Source organism: Podarcis muralis, chromosome 3, assembly GCF_964188315.1.
Source record: "Podarcis muralis chromosome 3, rPodMur119.hap1.1, whole genome shotgun sequence".
Lineage (NCBI taxonomy): Eukaryota > Metazoa > Chordata > Lepidosauria > Squamata > Lacertidae > Podarcis > Podarcis muralis.
Window position 1 is genome coordinate 70424966 of NC_135657.1, and position 22420 is coordinate 70447385.

The 22420-nt window shown below is 41.4% G+C and overlaps 1 protein-coding gene and 1 long non-coding RNA gene across 2 annotated transcripts in view; both read right to left on the reverse strand.

Annotated features, from left to right (window-relative positions):
• Positions 1–22420, reverse strand: part of LOC144327279 (uncharacterized) — a 218423-nt gene that overhangs the window by 88134 nt on the left and 107869 nt on the right. The window lies entirely within an intron of this gene.
• On the reverse strand, positions 1485–19688 carry RPF2 (ribosome production factor 2 homolog). Its single transcript, XM_028723188.2, has 10 exons — positions 19537–19688; positions 17026–17158; positions 15618–15655; positions 13948–13987; positions 12450–12531; positions 11362–11438; positions 10510–10609; positions 4452–4554; positions 2625–2769; positions 1485–2075 (listed from the first exon to the last, which is right to left on the reverse strand). Exons 1-10 carry the CDS (start codon positions 19557–19559, stop codon positions 1899–1901), a joined length of 918 nt encoding a protein of 305 aa, XP_028579021.1. The 5' UTR covers positions 19560–19688; the 3' UTR covers positions 1485–1898.

Consider the following 22420-nt stretch of genomic DNA (forward strand, 5'->3'; position numbering starts at 1 on the left):
TTGCGGAGTGCTGGGCTGGAAACCTCACTCTGATTGGCTGCAGGTACAGCTAGCCAGAGGGGGCAGAGACAGCACTTTGGGAGGGGGGAGAAGCAGTTGAGAGTTGGGTCCCTGGCGTTCAGCTGGTTAGGAGTATAGCCTCTGAGCTGTGTGTAATTCGCCCTGAGGGAAGATTTTCAGCCAGAGTTTCAGAATCATTTCAGAATTCTGAAATTATGGGGTTGCTAGCTGCAATTATTATGTAATATGAAAAGAAAGCTTAAAAAATTAACCAAAATTAAGGGAAGGATTTGTTGAAGAGAATTAATTAGAGAATGGAATGCAGTAAGGAGAGGTATGAGGAGGTCGGGAAAGTAATTTTCACGAATATAAGGGAATGAAGTTATACATGTGGTTTTTGTTTGTTTTTTGATTTTTTTGTATGTATTTTTGATTTTCTTTTTTGTGTCTTTTTTGTGTGATTTTTATGTTTTATAAAACTTGTGAAAATGCTAATAAATATTTTATAAAAAAAAAAAAAGATTTTCAGCCAGAGAAGGAAGTGTCTGAGCTGGGTGTTAGTTTAACAGACAGGGGCTGGTGTCTTCTAAGAGCATACAGACAAATGAGAACTAGGAAGCTGAATTTGAGAAAGGAGAAACGGGAGTGATGAAGGAAGACTCTACTTGGGTCTCAATTCAGTGAGAAGGGACAGATCTTCTGGAGAGAGAAGAGTAATCCCAAACCAGATAGAGGGGTGCAGTGATCCGCTGGTCTGGTATACTAAAGGAGAAGCCTCAGGAGTGAGATTTATAGAAGGTTGGGAAACTGACAGAAAGTGCCAACTTGTTTCATAACCCAAGTTTTAAGACCCAAGCTGCAACACCTCTGCAATTAGTTTAAGGAATGGAAGTAAATCAAAACCGTACATTTCCATCTTGTTGAGAAGCATGTAAGACAGTTTGACATCCTTGGCTATTTAGAAGCAATTCCTGTAGTTTAAATAGAAATACATTTCACCATAGTAGGCAAACCTGTGAACTATGTCTGCTTTTCAGATGCTAACTGTTCCAACAGAACTGGAAAAACCACACTATCCCTGTAAGATACCATAGAAGTCAAATGAAATATTGTAGTTACAGTAGTCTTCTAACTCCTCAATTCAAGCATTCAATTATTTTTAATTTGTTTATTACTTTAAAAAAAAGTTGAAAGAGAAAACTTCTTGGTATAAAGACTGGGCTCCACGTTTTATTCTTTTCCAACCCAGGCTAGCTTATCATGTAAGCAATAGACAAAGCACAACCTGATTAGGGAAAAATCCAAGGATAGGATGAAAAGGTCAAAGCAATCTGGAATTCTTTGTTTATATAGACAGAATTTTGTAGTTCAATATAACAGCCATAAGCCAATTTACTGATGCTCTAAACAACACACAACACACACACACACACACACACACACACACACACACACACCGAACTAGGTCATGGCTTTCCCAGTGATGAATATCCAAATATGTTTATTTTTTTAAAAATCCAGAGTACAGATGTATTTCTGCTCATGTCCGTGATGATAATGTCTTTAAAAGCACACAGATAAATGCCATATTCTGAAAACTTAATGGCAACAGGGGCTGGGAAGAGAATGAAGAGTAGAACAAGTCATCCTGAATGGCTGGAAGCCACTGCTGGAAGCAATGGCTGGCAGTATCTGTTTCAAGTGGTTATCAGAAGAAACTTGTCCAAAAATTAAGCAACACATATTCATTTCCTCCCTTTAAAACATCCCTGCCTTCCAGGAACAACTATGTAGTTTTGCCTGAAAACCCATTCAAAATAAATTTCAGAAGTATATGGCATTTAAATGAATAAATCAAAGGAGCAGCCAGCTCAAGTGCTCAGTCCAGATGCAGCCTATCATTCTAACTTTACTTTCTTTGGATTCTTTCCATCTTCAGTCTTCTTTTCAGCTGGCCTCTTCTTTAAACCCTTCATTTTCCTCGTCTGCAATTTTTCCAGATCTTGTTTCTGCATGTGGATCCGTCCATATTTTGTACCAAAGACATCATGGGAAATATTTTTCTTCTTCTTTGGCTGAAAAATAAGAAAGCATTACAGTTTCTCTAGACTGACATCTAGCAATTGTATGATGCCACCATTCCTTGTTACATTTCAAAACAGTTGCATTTAAGGACAAAAACCAAGACTGGATGCAACTAACTTAGAAGAGCCACCCCCTAAAACTCCATTCAGGCAGAAGTTTTCATTTGGCAGAAAACTCCAGAAGCAGTGATTTGGGAGTTACAGGAAGAGACAGCACTTTAACAGAGCACTAGTGACAATATGAATTACTAGCAGCAGTGACCTTCCAAATTAAGGCCGCATCCAAATAATTTCAATTAAATTAGAGACCTAACAGTGGTATGCAGATTCAAAACATGCCTGATGTCAAGGAATCTTTTAAAAACCTACTAAAGATCATATGAAAAACAGGACAAAGCTTAATGGATGATGTAACAGAACATGGAAACAGTCAGGCAACGAATTGCTGATTACATCAAGGGTAAACATTGAAGACGAGAAATCTACACATCTCTTTTCTTATGGAAAAGCTTTCAGTGGTGTAAAGATGTGCCAACATACCTTGAGAGCTTTGGGCTGTCTTAGAGATAACTTATAAAGATCATCTGAGGCCAAATGGGTCCTCCTCATCACCAAATCTAGCGATGGCCCCATGTCTTCAAGTTCAATCCTTGGTATTTTGCAACCAGATTTTTTCAACAGCACTCTTAAAAAGATAAGAACAAGTTGCCTTCTCATCTGACATGTTTAACAGATGCCTTGCAACAATCAACCTCCCCCTCACTCGCATTCCACAGTGATGCAATACCAACATGACTGGACGATGTGCTTTTCTCAGACTGCAGAGTTTTGTGCAGGCTGGAAGCTTACTTCCAATAAGAGAGAAACTATCGCACACATGCTCTTTTTTCTGGGAAGAAAGCAGTTACTAAGATCCTGATAGTTCAGCACGACTCATTAGCAACCAAATCCTACCCTCTTTAAACCTGATGCCATTGATGCCCTGGCTTGTGTGACTGGTTCAGTAATGCTGGTGTGCAAATGTTAAGTAAAGCAAAAACATAGGGCACGAATGCTGAACAACAGACTTTGGGAGAAGGACTAAGGTGGGCAGAAATACTGGGAGCACCCTGCCCCATGACATGCATCCTTAAGGGCACAGGAGTGGCCCCTCCAACCAACTACTCCCACAGGCAAATCACGATTTGCAGGGCACAACATGTGTTGGCCCCATCTGCACTGCATTTTGTGCTGCTTTTTCTGTGTTGGGGCAAGCTATTGTTTACTTTGCAGTGCTAAAGTACACCGAGGTTATACTTGTCTGCCACAAACTTAAAGCTCTGCTCTTAAAATATGCTTCCCTGGAATGAATGTCATATAGATTTACAAGCAAGTACATATATTTAAATGTCATTTAGTTTTGAGGTGAATAAATTAGTAGTATGATCATTCCTTTATTTTATTTTATTTTTAAAAAATCACTATTACATTTTCCAATCACCAGTAGAATTTTTACACAAACGTTTAGCTGTTTTGTTTTTACCAAATATTCCAATAGCTGAGCATCTGGTTTGCATGCAGAGGGTTCTGGGTTCAAGTCCCAGCATTTCCAAGTAATACTGGGAAAGACTCTCTATTGAAAACCTGGGGAGCTGCTTGCCAGACAATATTGAGCTGGTAGGACCATTGGGTCTGACTTGGTACAAAGGCAACTTCTCATATTCCTAAATAATTTGGAAGCTGAAGAGTTTGAGCAGAACACATTGGAAATTGTTTTTATGTTTTAGAAAATATGCCATTCCTGCCTTGACCTCTAGGAGGCGCTAACCACATGCCTCCAGTATGATAGCATGCAGTGAATCTGTTCAAGCTGTTAGATAATTTAGGTAAATTATAACTAGGCACCTTCACTTTGATATACAGGAAGCCCCCAACTTACGCAAGGGTTACATTCCAAGGATCACACCGAAAGCTTATAGCCAAAACACATTGGGCTCAATGGTGGGTGGCATTGCCAAAAGTCATTTTTCTTACTCCATCCCCATTCTCTCCACGCCCCCCTCCCCATATAGCCACATTCATAAAGCTGAATGCGCACAAGTTAAACGTGTGCAAGTTACGGGCTTTCAAAGTCTGATTCTGTAACTCTAACTCTGGCATAGGTGAACTCCAGCCCTCCAGATGTTTGGGGCTACAATTCCCATCAGCCCTAGCTAACAGGACTAGTGGTCAGGGATGATGGGAATTGTAGTCCCAAAAAATCTGGAGGGCCGGAGTTTGCCTATGCCTGCTCTAACTCAATCTTACAAAGCACTGCACACAATCTGATTCTTAGGAAGCATGTTAGTATTGCATATAATAGCAAAAAATCAGCAATGAGAGACTTACTTGTAACTTCTCATATAGACTTTTTCATCAATGGCTGTGAAGTGAAGAACGTGTTCTAAGCCTGCCAGGCGAACGCTGGGCACAACAGGGCCTCTGAAAAAATCTGAAAGAGGAAAAAGAGCAAGAGCCATTTCTAGACAGCCAAAAGAAACAAGATCAGGGATCTGCAAATAGAATCGCCACTTGCAGCCAGACGTGTAATTCTGTCAACCAGCAAAATATTCTGGCACGAGAGAAATATTTTTTTTTGAGCTACTAGGCCAAAACAGTTCAGGTCAAACAGTGAACATGCAACAACCAAAACAGGAGGCTCCAAACTAACCATACACTTTTAAGTACCTTTATCTTTAAAACAGTGGTTTTCCACATATTTCAATGTTTGTGAAAATTAGGACTGAAAGAACAGAAAACAACACCTCACTTCAAAATAGATTGATTCTCTCTCTCTCTCTCTCTCTCTCTCTCTCTCTCTCTCTCACACACACACACACACACACACACACACACAAACAACCCCCCCCCCCAAACAGCTGGCACTTGTGGACAATTTTGAGGTTGCAAGAGATTATGCGTTATGGAAAATAAGAGTTAGCAGTGGCTGATTAACAGTACTTCCCCAACCCCCTACGTTTGGCACTAATTATAACAACCAAATTGGAGAATTGCTTTCAGCCCTGACGCATTTCAGTTATTAATAGTGCAAGTTATGTAAAACATAAATGAAACAAAACATTATTCCAGATATTTGGGTCTACGAAATGATATCAAACATGGTAAAACTTAACAGAAACACAAAAGCTATTTTATGATTTTTATACAGTCATTATGATCAGAAAATGCTACTGTAAAGCTCACACCTCCTTGAGACTTGGGGATGAGGGGGGAAAGCACAAGTAAGATATCTCTGGTCTACACTTGTTGATACCAAGGACAAACATAACCATGGCACAGACCTATCCATGTACTGTAAACAATAGATTCAAAATGTTAAATTGGAGGCGTTTTCCCAACATAACCTAGGGCACCATCTGTATGTGCTCATTTTCAAGGCATATCAAAGATGTAAAACCCACTGTAAATGAAATCTCATCTTGAGCACTGAGTTCCTCCAACAACTATCAATATGTACATTTTAAGACGACTCTCCAATTGAACCTCAATTCCAGCTTGTGTCAAGACAAGAAGAGCCAATGTGATGCCCTCCATATCTTACTGGATTATAGTTACCATCATACTTGACCATGATGGTTGGGGCTGATGTGGACTGTAGTCCAGTAACATCTGAGTCACACCGACTATCCCTCTTTTAGGAATATTAACTTCTTCTTTTTAGAGGGTGAGGAGAGAAGATATGCAATCCAGATTAAAAAAAGATCCCTGAATTAATATAAACAAAATGTGACTAGAGTTGGGGAGGGTGTCTGTCTGACATGAAGAGGATGGCTAGAATGCGGCATTCCCTGCCAAACCAAGAGCCATAAACTCAAGGTAGAGAGCACAACTTGAACATTCTGCAATTTCTTATCCGTACAAATAAGAGCTGCTAGTTCAGATCAGCAACCCTGAACCAACAACTTCTGAAATTATGCAGGACAGGTATGCCCAGATTATTTTCAAACGGCCCTTAACAATTTTGCATAGTATTGTTCAGTAGCGACACATTAGAACAAAGTCACCTGTGCTGGGATGTATGCATAACCGTTCAACTGGAATAGACCATGACACTCTTCTGAGGCCGCATATAGCTTGTGAGAGAAGGATTTGAACTATACTCTCAGCCAGGAACACAGAAAGACCGTGGCCTTGAAGCAGAGTACAAGGCATGTTAACAAAAACAAGTATCAGTACTGCAATTTAAAAAGTACCATAGTGCTAAATGTTCCGTTCCCTTCTAGCTTTGGCTTCCAGAGTCAACTGTATTTTTCTCAGTGTCATTTCCTTGGTTATTTCAGCCAAACCAAAAGCATGAAGTGCAAATATACCAGCGATCAGTTTACTACGTTTCCACACATATCCTTTTGAATTACCAGATTTCTAACTGAAGAAATGAGAAAATATTTTCTTGACATTTCAGTGTCAAACTTTCTCTGCCCTTGACTGATGTTCTATGTGGTAGCTTTTGAAATATTATTTTCCTATGTTTTCGGCATCCAATCTTTAAACTGGCACTAGTCCAAAGTTCTATAGCAACAGGAACACTGCTAAATCAAAATCCACATAAGGGTGCTAAGTTTCTGAAAATTATTTTTGTTCTATTATGTTATCTTCCGAGTTCTTGCCAGTTTCTTCCCCTTTTGCTTTCTTAACAATTTGTGCTCTTCCAAAACTAACAGTCTGTGAGCTGTAACCAGCCATATTGCTAAAACTTAAAAGTTACGCACATTGAAAGAGCATATTGGTTGACACCTTTGATTAAACTGAGCAGTTTCACACATGTTCAGAAGATGCAGTTATGTTTGAATATAAAAAGGCTGTGTGAAACAAATTGCATTAAGTCCTATTCAAAAGGGTTATTTTATTAATTTGTATACTGCCCTTTCATCCATAGATCTCAGGACAGTTCACAACATAAAATATAAGAGAAAAACACAAAATACACAATAAAAACAAGAACCAACACCCCTCCAATCTATAACCTCCCACCCACCCCATCCCGTCCTGCAAACACATTTAAAAGAGTAAAGGTAAAGGACCCCTAACAGTTAAGTCCAGTCATGAATGACTCTGGGGTTGCGGCGCTCATCTTGCTTTACAGGCCAAGGGAGCTAACGTTTGTCTGCAGACAGTTTTTCCGGGTCATGTGGCCAGCATGACTAAGCCGCTTCTGGCGAACCAGAGCAGTGCACGGAAACACTGTTTACCTTCCCACCGGAGCGGTACCTATTTATCTACTTGCACTTGACATGCTTTCAAACTGCTAGGTTGGCAGGAGCTGGGACCGAGCAACGGGAGCTCACCCTGTCACAGGGATTCGAACCGCCAACCTTCTGATTGGCAAGCCCTAGGCTCAGTGGTTTAGACCACAGCACCACCCATGTCTCTCCATTTAAAAGAATATAGGATGTTAATTACCCAAAGGCTTGGATAAGGGGGAACATTTTTGCCTGGCACCTAAAGGTGTCTAATGAAGGCACCAGGTGAGTCTCCCTGGGAAGAGCATTACACAAATGGGGAGCCACTGCAGAGAAGACCCATTCTTGTGTTGCTACTCTCTGGGCCTCTTGTGAAGTAGGCACACAAAGAAGGACCTCAGATTATGATTGTAGAGTCCGGGCAGGTTCATATGGAGAGAAGCGGTCCTTGAGGTATTGCAGTCCTGAGCCGTTTAATTCTGTTTATATACAGAATTAGGCTGCTCGCATATAAGAGTGCTTCAGGATAAAATCCCTCTAGTGTAGTGTTTCCCAAACTTGGGTCTCCAGCTGTTTTTGAACTACAACTCCCATCATCCCTAGCAGCAAGACAAATGGTCAGGGATGAAGAAGAAGAGTTTGGATTTGATATCCCGCCTTTCACTCCCTTTAAGGAGTCTCAAAGCGGCTAACATTCTCTTTCTCTTCCTCCCCCACAACAAACACTCTGTGAGATGAGTGGGGCTGAGAGACTTCAAAGAAGTGTGACTGGCCCAAGGTCACCCAGCAGCTGCATGTGGAGGAGCGGAGATGCAAACCCAGTTCCCCAGATTACGAGACTACCGCTCTTAACCACTACACCACACTGGCTCTCGACCAGAATTGTAGTCCAAAAACAGCTGGAGACCCAAGTTTGGGAAACACCGCTCTAGTGCCTAGGGTTGCACATGTGGTGCTTCAACTCTGAACACGCTACACCAAATGGATGGGGGTCCCTTGATCCAGAACAGGTGGCTGGTGTCTGTCTGATTGACCCTCTATCCAGGTGGGGAAGAGGAGGAACCTACACATCGATAGTAGAAGAGATACTCTTGGACTCACTTCATTTGAGTTCACCTCAGAACCCAGTAATGTTCCTTTGAGTGACATTGTGCTCAACTATTCCTCATCTTGCTTCTGATTGATATCATTCAGAATATGCCAACAGATTAATGAATCAGTGCTGTCACAGGAGAGGAACTAATTCTCACACAAAACTGATTTACAATCTGTCAGAATGCAATGCTTGTATTTAAAGTAGGAAGAGGGGGAGTGTCAGAAAACTGTCTCAAATTCAATATGCTTCTGGAAACTGTAGCCATGTCACATGTATAACTAGCACACATGCCCTAAAAAAAGATTTAAAGGGGCCAGGAGAATTTTCCTGTTCTAGTATAACACTTATGACCTCATTTTCCCAACCCTTGTGCTCCCTCAGCAGCAATGTCACATGACTCAAATGGGCAAACTCCACAACCAGCCAATGGCTCGCAAGTCAACAGAAACCTAGTTGTTTACCAAGAACATTGATGTGGTCACATAGCTTTGGTAAGAGTTTATTTGATGCTTGATATTCCCTGTGGGCTAAAAGCAGAATGCGATATTTACAAGGGCAGTGGCTTTTTAAAAGCCATTTACTTTTAGCTGAAATCCAAAGCAAAATGTTTATTTTTCACCAGTCAGATAAATAACAGTTCCACTTAGGTCAAACTGTAGAAAATCCAGTCTACTCCTTTATGATTTCATGGGAAACTTCTTGCTCCTCATATTCTTTGGCCTTTACATAGTCAATTCATTTTCTCCTGCTCGCAAAATTTTGCAGCCAAAACTGTACTGCGTAATCACATGAGGGAGGTATAAGCAGATTCTAGCTAATTCTAAGCTTGCCAAGTACACACAAAGCCTTTAAGAAGAAAAACAACCTAATGGAACTCCCCAAAACAGCCCAGCAGGGACTGAAGAGCCAAAGAATGCTGACTGACAAGAGAATCAAAATGTTGAAAGCCAGGTGAGAAGGAAGAATGGAAGGGCTGAAAAAGAAGGCGAGAGAAAGAACTGCACAGATATAAAGAGAGGGAGAGAAAACTATCTCGCTCACTTTGTACAGGTTGTTCACTTCTTCCACAAGGAGAAGATATTCTAGGGTATTTTTTAAAATTCCCAGGGCTAGAAATGAGGTATGTTCATAGGAAGCAAGATTTTAAATGTGACTGGGATTAGGCAACAATATTTTAATTCGATATTTTAATGCCTACAGGGAAACAAACACAAATTACCCATTCCAATTTTATTCTATCTAAAAAAGGAGGACCCCCCCCCCATCTGACTTGGAATACAGTGGTACCTTGGGTTACGAACTTAATTCATTCCGGAGGTCCGTTCTTAACCCAAAACCGTTCTTAACCTGAGGCATGCTTCCGCTAATGGGGCCTCCTGTTGCCGCTGCACGATTTCCATTCTCATCCTGGGGCAAAGTTCTTAACCTGAGGTACTACTTCCGGGTTAGCAGAGTTTGTAACCCAAAGCGTTTGTAACCCAAGGTACCACTGTATCTCCCTGATCATCCAGTCGCTCTCTTCTGACATAAGAACTGGGCAACTGGGCAGTAATAACCAATGATGGGGTTTAGATATCATACTGACTCCCAATATGACTTTGAAAACTTACGAATTTGAAGTTATATTTGCAGGCTTGATTTCCATCTGCCAAGGATTACACACACACACACACACACACACACACACACACACACACACACACACACACTACATTTACACAGGGCTTTCAGGGCCTTCCTGGTCACAGTCCTGAGCAGGTCCACACTCACTGAGCTTCCGTAATGCATCAGATGTTCCCAGGCAATCCACTGGGTCTTGATTTTTAACTTAGGCTGCAACTACTTCAGCTTACAGATTCATTTCTTCATAGGAGGACAGTTCTCAATGTTCTCCCACCCCACCCCCTGCTGCAAAAAAAGAACAGATGACCACAAAACCGCCTGGGTTACTGACCGAAAGATAAAACTTCCACATAACTTTACAAAACAACATAAATCACCACAACCTTTCACATTTTAGTACTCCCAACAGATGGCTAAATCCCAAATATGAAAATTTCCATGACTCAGCACTGCAAGAGTTCCTACTCTGCTGCACAAAAAAACTTACCAATTAGAAGGCTTTTTAATCTCCTGTGCTCTTCACTGATGTCGAAAGCATCACCGGCAAATATCAACATAGGTTTTGTCCCTTCAGGGCACTTGCTGTTCTATTAATTTTGTTTTTTAAAAAATAAATGAATCAGAAGATTAGAAAGTGAAGGGTTGCAGTGGGAGAAGAAGCAACACCTCAGAAAAATGCCAATGAAATAAGTGATAAAAAGTACACAAAACCCCAATGCAAGCAAGAGGGAAATGTAGCTATCTTAAGGTACAAATATTTTAGTTGGCTTAATCTGTACTGACTGCCTGATAGCATTTCACATGGAGAAGCCTTGCCAGGTCTAGGTATTAAGTCAGGGGTGGGGAACCTGTGGCCTTCCTGATGTTGCTGGACTCCAACTGCCATCTGTCCCAGTCAGCATGGCCAAAAGTCAGGGGTGATGAGAGTTGTAGGCCCATAACATCTGGAGGGCCACAAGAGTCTGTGACAAGAGCTCACTAAAAGGAATTTTCTATTCCTATACTATCTACAAACCACACAGCATAAACGATAGGTTAAATATCCACATTTAGGCAGTAGGCAAAGGCATTTGTATTTTCCATGACTTTTAACCTAAGCTGAACCACCCCTCCCCGCTTCTGTCATTCTTTTCAGTGATCACTTTAACGGTTTTTATTGCCTTTTTTTAGTCCTAGAAATTTTGAACTGAAGGGAAATATAGGTATGTTTTAAATAAATGAATAATGCCCAATACATAGTTTGGGTGTACTTCTCCATATCACTCCTCATTTTAAGGATATGTAGCCACCAATCCATTTGGTAAGCAATTGATAAGCTACAGTTTTTACAGCATCTTACCTTGATATCTCTGAGAGCTACAAACTTCTCAATACCCAATTCAACCATATCCAGAACATGATAATCATACATGCGACCTGCCAAAGAAAAGAAAGTGATTCAAATATTCTCCTTGAATAGGTATATTCAGCACAAAGACAGATGCACAATAGGATTACAGTGTACATATTTATATGGATATACAAGTTATATAGATATAAGTACTGCCAGGTAACGGTTAACCATTTCTGAAGGCAGCCCTGTTCAGGGAAGTTTTTAATGTGTGACATTATTATTATTATTTGTGAATAACCGGCAACCTTGTCTTCATAAACGATATACATTTCAGACTGTGCATTCTTCTCCTTTGAGAGAGGCGTCTCAGCATGTTGGAAAATCCAGTAAGTTAAGACTTCCATCACCTCTGCCACCAACTCGCTACATAGCCTTGGCCACTAGTTCTGCTCCCCAACAAAATATTTATGCGGATGAAGGCAATGAACTGTAGAAAGTATTGCACAAATCAGAAGTGCTAAACAAACTGGGACAGCTCTTCTTGTCACAACCAAATCAGTGCACCAAAATTTCTATCCTCATTTTCCTTAACATGCGCTGGCTGAATTCATGGAGTCGGCTGTGACAGTGCCTCACCCATGCCCTCTGCTGGCCCTTCCCCTAATCTGCAAGCATTTAGTGGAAGGCAAGGATTCAACATGCGTGGCTGTGCAAGAGTTCCTACTCGAAAATACGGACCCTACAGCCCATTCTCGTCTTCAGTTGCATGCATAAAACTTAGGGGGAAAGGGCCAATCCCACTTCCTCTCCATGTGTAGGATCAATATGGAAAAAGGATAATGAAGTTACAGAGGAACCAAGAGCTCTCCTACAGACATCTCTACAAAAGCAGACAAGCTTTCGAATTATGTAACAGGAAAGCCTAATTCTGCTTCGAATCTTTCAAGCACACTGCTGTTACTTTCCTCCAAACTTATTTGTAAAAAAAAAAGGAGGTCAAAGTAGCAGAAGAGCACTGATCTTTTTATTCTCACGTTAGCTAGATCTTGTTGGTAATCTATTTCTTCCAACTCACAAAAAAGAAACAACTTTACCTATTATCAGATTATTAGGCCTCTTCTTGTTATGTGATCCAAACAGGAACAAAGAACAGTCAGATTTCTTGGAAAAAAATTCCTGTTAATAAAAGATGTCAGTTGAAGGTTTTGCAAAGTGCAACATAAAAGTGCTGAATGCCAATCCCTCGGAAGAATGTTCCGCTCCTGAGCAACCTTAAAATCCTGCCAAAGGAGGAAACTCAACTAGCTGCTTATCTCAAGATTAAACCTAAATGGCCTTGTTGGAATATTATGACATTGTTTTATTTAAAGTCTGCAGGAAAGACATGGGTGGCAATCCAGAAAACCCGGTGTGTGCATCCAACTGGGTTTGGTCTTGGGATTCTTGAACAGCCTGCTTGTACAGACTGCTCCTGTAATTCACATGCAAGACAGTCTCTCACCCACAAGGTGAGGTTACAAACTTTTCTTTCCAGCCACAAGCTCTCATGCCTTATTGCAAGTGTGAGGAAACTGTGGCCTCCAGATGCTGCTGGACTACAACACCCATCACACCCCTGACTACTGGCCATGCTGCCTGGGGCTGAGGAAAGTTGGTGACAGTGATCTGGAAGAATCCGGGTTATGCATGGGGGGGGGGTGTGCTTCTGAAATGGGGGAGCTGAAAAACCACACATGCACCCCTTGTACAAAACACTATCTGGGGCACTTTGGATCCTAGAACTTTGGATTAAAAGGGCATGAGGTTTAATTTTAAAAAAATAAAATCTGAAATCAACCACACATATTCTTCATCTATTAAGAAACCTAATATGCACTATAAACATTCATTTTAAAGTTATTTGTGTTTTTCAGATAAGAGACTGACATTCCAAATCCAGATCCTCCAGAATCCTGTCTAAATGCATAAACAATACCCAATGAACACCAGCTGCAAAATGAGAATGGGGTTTCCCATTAAAGCTTTCATTTGACAACACTTACCTAATGACTTTATGTTTGAAAAGGTTAGGGAAATATTCAACTTAGCTTGGGTGAATGTTTGCTATCTGCCTGAGTTTTTGAGATAGAGCAAGGTATAAAACAGAATGGAGTTGCACATTGCTCCTGTTTTACCCATCACTGCCTTGAGCATACCATGCAGCCCTCATTCAGCTTGATTCTATGGCAACAATATTCTCATTTCACAAACTTCTCAGAATAGGTCATGTTTCCCAAGTCACAATACAGAATGGAAGCTACTTATTTGAATATTTCAGAATCAAACACAGCTATTAATGAATTTAAACATAAAGGATCCTCTGTCTCCTCCTCAACAAGTTCTGCCTAGAAGCCAAGAATTACTGTTAAGAGAATTACTGTGGCAGGGAAAAAAGATTGCAGTGTTTGTTTTATGAAAATCAAAATGACGTGGATCCATATACTAGCACAGCATATCAGTCTCCTCTGAATCCATCTTTATTTTGTTGTTTAGAGCCATGCAATGAAGACAGCCCATTTGTTCCGATTGGACATATAAGTTTTGTATACTTACCAGCGAGGTTTGATCTTCAAATGGTCTTGCAATGTTTTTTCTAGAGAGAACAGAAAGGTTTGGGGTTTTTTGGCTCTTGGATATGTGGCGTGACAAAATCGACTTTGAAGTTTTAGGCACACTGTGTCGAAAGACTCTTGCTCTCTTTATCAGTTCAGGAGCTTCATCACCACTTAAATTTAGTGTAGCACAGTAACCTTCCCCCAACCAGGTGCATTCCAATTGTTTTGACTTCAACTCCCATTATCCATGGCCATTGGCACTCCTTACTGGGAATCTTGGTCCAGAACACCCTGAAGGAAGGCTGCAGCACTGCAAAGGCCCATGCAATATATCATATCAACTCTATCATGGATCAACCAAATGCTCTTATTTACTGTTTACATCCCACCTTTCTTCCAAGGGCAGTGTAATTCTTTCTACTCAAGGACCTGCCTGAATGGGAATCTGCCAAGGGCCCACATCCCAACAGGGGACCACTGATAGCCTGCTCCTCCACTGCAACCTGCATGTCTCACCCCCTTCTCTGCATCTCACTCTAGCCCAGATGGTGGTGGTGGTGGTGAGCAGTACCTGCCACTGCCTGCCTGCCACTGGCTCTCTGCCTGGCATGCAAGCAGATGATAGCTATAACAAGGACGACACGGAGCATCTAATGATAATGGATAGAGGAAACAGACCCACAGAGGGAGGGGTCTTGCCCTATGGCCCTCATAAACCTGCCATTGGCACGGTTTCCAACTTGTATCTTCACACAACCCTATGAGTTAGGCTAAGCTGAGATAGTGAGTTAGCTACTGACCAAGGTCAGCTAATGCATCTCCCTTGTTCTAGTCCAGGCATGGCCAAACTTGGCCCGCCAAATGTTCTGAGACTACAATTCCCATCATCCCTGACCACTGGTCCAGTTAGCTAGGGATGATGGGAGTTGTAGTCCCAAAACAGCTGGAGGGCCAAGTTTAGCCATGCCTATTCGAGTCCAACACACTAACCAAGTAAGGTGGTTGTCCCCCAACATCTGTTTCTGTAGATAGGGGCTCCATTTGATTAGTTTATAATTCCTGACTCAATTTTCATAAATATATCTAGCCCTTTTTGAAGGCATCACAACATACTTTACCCATGAATCTGATAGGTTAAGTTCATGCCACATTTAAGCAGTTCTTCCTTAACTTCCGGCATTAACCAAAAGGTAGGTTAAGAGGCAGTGACTGGTCCAAGGTAACCCAATGAGCTTCATGACTGAGTGGGGATTTGAACCCTGATTTCCCAGGTTCTAGTCTGACACTTACCACTACACCACACTGGCTTCCTAGAGTATTTCTGCCCCGGGGCAGCTCTATAAATTAAGTAGTTGAATAAATGCGGGGAAAGCAAACTATTACTTAGAGAAGGATCTGAAATATTTTTCTTGAAGCTTGAATTTGTTTTATTCTGGAGGGTTTTATTTGAAGTTTTACAGTGTTGTAAACCACTTTGAGATTTTTTTCCCTTTAAAATATAAAGTGGGGGGAAATGGCACCTAGACATACCGTTCAAGTTTCTAACACTGCTGAATACTGCGCGCGCACACATGTATGTATGTATGTATGTATGTATGTATGAGCTGCTCTTAAAATATGCTAAATGCCATGCAAGTTCATATTAGATTAACTGGGGGAAACACTTACTTTTTATATAGTACAGCAAAGGGCTTTTTCAGCGCATACTACAAAAGGAAATAGAAGTTAGAGATAACATTTTAACGTTGAACCACTCTATGACAAATCACTTTAAACAGAAGGGGGGTAGTGCTTGTCTGGACAGAGAAAACAGATTAAGGAGTGCCTGAAGGATTTCACTGTGTACTGTGCTTCCCAACAGGTTTCTGATAATGGATCGATCCATCAGGGAGCTCTGCAACCACACCCTGCCCCCTCCATACCTCTCACTATCAAGGAAATGCAATAAACAAATAGAAATAGAATCTACCCGGTTGCTGTTGATACAAAACCCCACACGTACACTATATAAAAGAATATAAACCTCACCACACCACCCCTCCTCTTCCCCATGTTCTTCCCCAGCCTTATACTGTACTCAACACTAAGGTCTCACAACAAATGTAACTGATTTGTAAGAAAGACTGTAAAACCTGAAAAAAAGAGACAAGGCATGTACTTTTGTAAATCAAGAAAATCTTTAATAAAAATAAATTAAAAATATTAAAAATTAAAAAAGGACTTTCTTCTCTCTTCATTACACTATTATTTTTTCTCCTTGGTCCAAATATATGGCCCCTTTCTACTGCAGTAGCTATACTGCTGTAAACCACCTGAGACCTCCAAATGAATGAAGTAAATATAGATTCATCAGGAGAGTAAAATGGGGGGAATCAGAAGAGGATCACTTGGAAAGAGCAGCTTCAGAAAATCCTCCAAATATACTAACAATCAATAATTCCAGGTGCTGTGGATTTGGGTTTAGAATCAACATTCCAACAATAATTTTTTTGGGCTGCATACCCCAAGTGTTCTGCAACAAATCATGGAATTGGCAGAGATTAAGCATACCCTATTAATACAACAGGGACGCGGGTGGCGCTGTGGGTAAAAGCCTCAGCGCCTAGGGCTTGCCGATCGAAATGTCGGTGGTTCGAATCCCCACGGCGGGGTGCGCTCCCGCTGCTCAGTCCCAGCGCCTGCCAACCTAGCAGTTCGAAAGCACCCCCGGGTGCAAGTAGATAAATATGGACCGCTTACTGGCGGGAAGATAAATGGTGTTTCTGTGTGCTGCGCTGGCTCGCCAGATGCAGCTTTGTCACGCTGGCCACGTGACCCGGAAGTGTCTCCGGACAGCGCTGGCCCCCGGCCTCTTGAGTGAGATGGGCACACAACCCCAGAGTCTGTCAAGACTGGCCCATACGGGCAGGGGTACCTTTACCTTTATTAATACAACTGAAGTAAGGCCATCTGGAATCCAGCGCTTGGAGGACTTCACTTAAAAGATAATGCCCAGTATGTATTCTCCAAGTCACATTCCCACACAACCCAGAACACTAGCCATTATTTCACACACACAAATTCCAATCATACTTACAATATCTTTGAGCACGTCAGTTATTGTTGCAGTTGCATTTCCACCTTTTATTAGCATCGCATTCTTTGTGTTTTCTGTGAGCTTTGGCTCTCTCTTCTCAAGAAACCTTTTGGCCCTCTTAGTTTTGGGCTTTCTGCCATGGGAATTTATAAAACACAGAGTCAGCTTTCAAAAGGTATTTGAGCACATCTACAAAGAAACTGGGTTCAACATAGCCCAAGGTCCCATCAGTGCCAGGATTGTTCTTGCACGGCAAAACCGTCTTGCCATATCCTCCCCTTAGCATGCCTCATACATCTGTTCTGGGGATTGCCCCAACCTTACAGAGCAGATCTGGGCACGACATGAGGGGAGGGATGGTGAAGTCCTGTTGCACTAGCCCAACAAATCAGTGTTCAAATTTTGTGTTCTCTATTAAATATGTTTAATATTTAGTTATTACTGTATTTATTTATTTACTTACTTACTTACCTTTCCTCCAAGGAGCTAAAGGCAATATACATAGTTCTTCCTCCTTTCCCCATTTTATTCTCACAACAATCCTATGATGTAGGTTAGTTTGAGAAAGTGACTATCCCAAGGTCACCAACTGAGCATCATGGATAAGTGGGGATTTGAACCCTGGTCTCCCAGATCCTAGTCTGACACTGTTAAACAGTTGTTGCTTTTTAATGTATGGACAAAAAAACTGTACTAGTCTTCAAAGAAGTCAATATAAAGATCACGTATTAGTAAGGAGCAAAAAAAGAATAATATGCAACTCTATATGCATATTTACTCAATTCACCAAGCTTTATTTCCAAGCAAGTGTACATAGAACTTTAGTGATGGGTAGTTAATGCAATTGCTGCCTGAGTTTTCCACTATCCAGTTCAATACCAAAACAGAAACATATCAGCTGAAGCCACCTCATTAAAAATGTTACTCCATTGTAGTTTTAAACATATTTAGCTGCAAGGAAGCCATACTGAAATCCATGGATCTTAGTTCTAATTAATCATGGCTGTATTTGAGCTGCAAGTTTTACTACAATCTGAAAAGCCATATAAAAAATGATTAGATTAAGAAAAAAGCAAGGAAATGTTGGGCGTGTTAGAGCTAAGTTGCAGCATCAGTCAAGATACTGATACAGACATATCACAACAATTTTTTGTTTAAAACAGATTAACTACTATTCTGCTGACATTTCAGCTGGTTTGTCAGTAATGCCACAGTAACAATGTGCTGCCTCTGCATGAGAATCTAAATCTTTATTTGTTGAAATATCAAGCCTTATTAAGATGCTTTTATACTTTAAAGTCAGCACAAATAGTGTTTTGAAGAGTCTGAAGTTTTCAAAGTGGAATATTAACTCCAGATTGATGATATAGTACTGGATGTTAGGATCTAAACACGAATGTTAAAGGAGTTGTACTCTTTCAAAGGAACAGGGAGTTTCAAAGGAACAATTCCCTCACAATGTCCTTTCACCCCAACTACACCTCACACACCCAAGCACACATAATTACCTGTGACTCAGCTATACAGCTGCAAATAAAACTTTTAAAGTCTGTTTTAAGTGCAATATACAATGTGACCCTAGATGGTGAGCCTTATGGAAAATTCAATGTATTTTTTAAAATGCTTTTTAAAAAAAAAACATTTTCAGAATGGTTTTTATATGTGTCTAGGTTACACCCTGGCTCAAAGTCCAATGCTTTGACAACCAAATAAAACAATTCCTCATTTCAGCATTGTTACCAAGCCTTCCAAGAATAAAAATATTGACACAGCTCGAAATGTAGCCGAATAAAGATCTGGTCAAATCTGGAGTCATCTGAACAACCAAAATTCCCTAGGGATAGATGGACTGACGCGAGAAGAACGTTTATGCAGAAATGTCAGGTTGTCATCCTTGCATTTTATGGCTCTGGGGTCACACTGCCTACAAGAAATTATTTATATACACACAGAGGTGGATCAGCCCATTAAAACGACTGACGAAATGGGCTCTCTTATCTGAAATCTGAACAGGATTGCTCAACACACTGTGCACTCCATTTTTTATAAGCCTTTATAATTAGAATACGCTTCTTGACAGATAAAGCAGCTTAGCTGCAGAGTACCAGACAGTTCATTGCTCTACACCTAAGCAAAGGAGTAGAGCAACGGCTTATTTGGCTTTCCAGATACAAAAGGACGTTGTCATAACACCTGTAAAGCCTGCAGTCCAAACTATAGCCATGGTCATTCACTAGCATGATGTTTTGATTTCTGTATCCACGGAATGAGGAAAGTGCTTCCCGCGCTTAAGTAAGTCCGCGAGCGCTTATGCCATAATAAGACACAAACCTTGGAAGTAAAACCCATCGAGCTCACCGGGTTTTGCTTAGAACTGGACCTGACCAGTCTAAGGCTGTATATCTGCCAAACCTATAGGGGCAATTAAACATTTTCTTCACGACCTCAAAATAACGCGACCACACAATTACGGGCACAAGCTTCGCAACGCTTCGAAACAACTGTACTTACACCACCCGGTCCAAGGAATCCATTTTCTCCGAAAAATATCACCCGTCTCCACGTGGGTCCGTAGAACATGTGCGCCGGAAGAAGAACTACGCCCGGTGTGGTGACGTCATATCCGGCGGCATTGGGAACAGACTTAAAAAGATAAGACAGGCTAAGAGCTTTGGAACGTAACAAACGCGCAAGCATTTGTATCTCTGTCTCACAGAGCCAATATACTGAAATATTCTGCGCGGCGGAGCAGCATAAAAAAGTTTTGGGTTAATAACATTTTATCACTTTTTAATTCCCTTCCCCGCATATGGCAACGTTCAGAGGTAAATCGGAAGTTCAGGCTGCGTGGAAGTGGTCCTAATTTCCCATTTCTATGAGAAAGGGTTTACGGTAGAGCGTCGGTCGTAGAGATAAGATTGAGCAGCCAATATAAACCTCCGGTTTTAAATGCTGTTGTCCTTCATGGTTCTCTTTGGGCGCGTAATTGCAGATACTGTATACACAAATTTGGAAAGGCGTATCTTGCGTAGACATTTTTACTTGCTCCTCGCAAGGGAAGTGAGAGAGGGCCATAGCAATCAAGGGGAAAATATAGGATTTTGCAGTAGGCGTCCCGCCGCCCTCCCAAATGTTTCCGTACAGCACCAGCCCCTGTTCTTCCTAACACAGGTTTTTCAGAGACAGCACAAGCCGCCTGTCTGCCAATCAGATGAGTTCAAGGCTTCCGTTTGCAATTTAGTCCTTAATTTGGTCTGGGAGGAAGGGACAGTTTAAGCAGAATAGACTTTCTGCTCCATGAAGGTTGTTTGGGGTCTTATATAGAAGTCCTATATACAGTAGATGACATTTGCAAATGGAGCGACGAAGACCGGATTTTTCAGGGGCTGCGCTGGGGCTGTTTCCACCTTGGAACAGGTGGAAGCAACGTATGGTTCTCCCCCGACCCCCATTGTTCCGCTGTCCGTACCATGGTTGCTATGCACTATTGTTTTATGGCCACCAGGGGGAAGAGATGAGCGAATGGATCCACTCCCCATTAAGGGAATTTGAGGATACTTTTTATTTATTAAGGTGGGGAAATGATACAGGATGTCAGGGTGCGAGGCTGCAGTTAAAATTAGGAGAGGGAAATGCGGGGGTGATGCGGGCTCCAAGTGTCCCTTATCTCTGAAACCTTAGGAAATTTAAGTTTTCCTTTGCATGGAGCTGTGAATCCTGAGTGGTTGTTCTATTTGGTTAAAAGCACATTTATCATCACCATCATCATTTATTCTTCCACACTTTAGCCTATTTTGGAAGCAGTGTTAAAAGCTTTCCATTTTTACTTCCTTTTGAGACCAGGTATACTTTCAGGCATGCTCTGGTCCATGGGGACACGACTAAACAACAACAATACTTTCAGGATATACTGGCATGCAGGCTTTTATTCCATTTTAATTGGAGTTTTCTTGGTATTGCCTGGAGGGGTGTAATGTTGAGAAGACAGAAATACTAACTCTCTCCCATATTGATCCAACAGTTTGGCTGACCCCTGAAGGCACACTATTCCATTGTCTCCCAAGATAGACAGCTATCAACAAAAAGAGTCTGAAAGACTTAATCTCTTTCTTTCAATTTATTGCCTCAAGCTTTCAGGCTAGAATGCATGCCTACTCAAAAGCAAGCTTAAGTTCTCCCCTGGAGCAGGAAGGTGACTGGGAGAGTCACAAAACCACCACGCAAAAATGAGATTTAGTTGTGATTTCTGCATGGCAGGGGGTTGCACCAGATGGCCTTTGGGGTCCCTTCCAACCGGACAGTTCTATGATTCAACAGAATTTACTCCCAAGCAGTTGTGTATACAGCATGATCAGCTAACCCCTTTTTTTAGCTCTGTAGTCACTCTTGGCCAACTTCTAGGCTAAGTTATAGGTGTGTCTACAGCATTTTGAAATCAAGTTAACCCCACACCCCTCCTCAGTTATCTCTGCTTATCAGTTGATATGCGGCTCTGAAGACTGAAGACTGTGGTGGGAAGATTTGTATCGCCAGCAGGGCCAAGAGGTTTATCTTTCTCTGCCTCCTTCAGTTCAGTGTCTATTTTGGCAATTCTCCACTTTGCTGCCTCTGCCCAAATCAATGGGGTGAGGTGAGAAAACTTTGCTTGGAAGACCCTCACCCTCCCATAGAGTAATACTGTCTACTGAGAAGTAAGCACCATTCAATCAAATTAGGCCTGCTCCTAGATATATTTATGTTTGCAATCCTACACCCACTTCTCCGGAAATAAGACCTGCTGAATTCAGTGGGACATTCTTCTGAGTAGAAGTGCAGAGGACTGTACTATTGTACAAGTAAAATGTTTTGCTTGACCAGACTATAGATATTGCAGTACTACCAGAAAAATGGAAGAGCTTTGAACATCAAGCTAGAGAAAGTGGAGACATAAGTAAATTAAGTTTTGCCTTTTTTTCTACCTACAGCTTCTTTACAAATTAGCTTATTTCTTAGCCTTATTGCAGTTATAAACAACAACGGCTGTGTATACACCCTGGGAAATGTAGCTTGCTAAGAGTGCTCAGAATTGTTGTTCTGGGCCAACTATAGTTCCCAGGATTTGATGCATGTGGGTGTGAAATGTGCTTTAAATGTATGGTTGCATATGCAGCAAAAGGTCGTAGTACCCAAAGAACAGGTGGGAAACCCGTGGCCCCTCCAGAGGATGTTTATCTGCGACTTCCATTATTCCTGATCACTGATCATGCTACCTCAGATTGTTCGGTTTTGGAATTCAACAATATCTGGAGAGCCATACATTTCCCATTCCTGCCTTAGAGGCTAACAAATTTGTTATGGCATAATCTTTTTAAGTCCAGAAAAGCCTATGCAACAATAAGGTTGTTAGTCATTAAAC

Excerpts from the sequence above, each read along its gene's own strand:
- RPF2 (XM_028723188.2), bottom strand. The coding sequence starts at position 19,559 with ATGGATTCCTTGGACCGGGTGGT. Across the intron at positions 11,439-12,449 it reads GCCTAATAATCTGATAATAG|GTCGCATGTATGATTATCAT; the intron begins GTAAAGTTGTTT and ends TTTCTTTGGCAG. Across the intron at positions 2,076-2,624 it reads GACAGCCCAAAGCTCTCAAG|CCAAAGAAGAAGAAAAATAT; the intron begins GTATGTTGGCAC and ends CTTATTTTTCAG.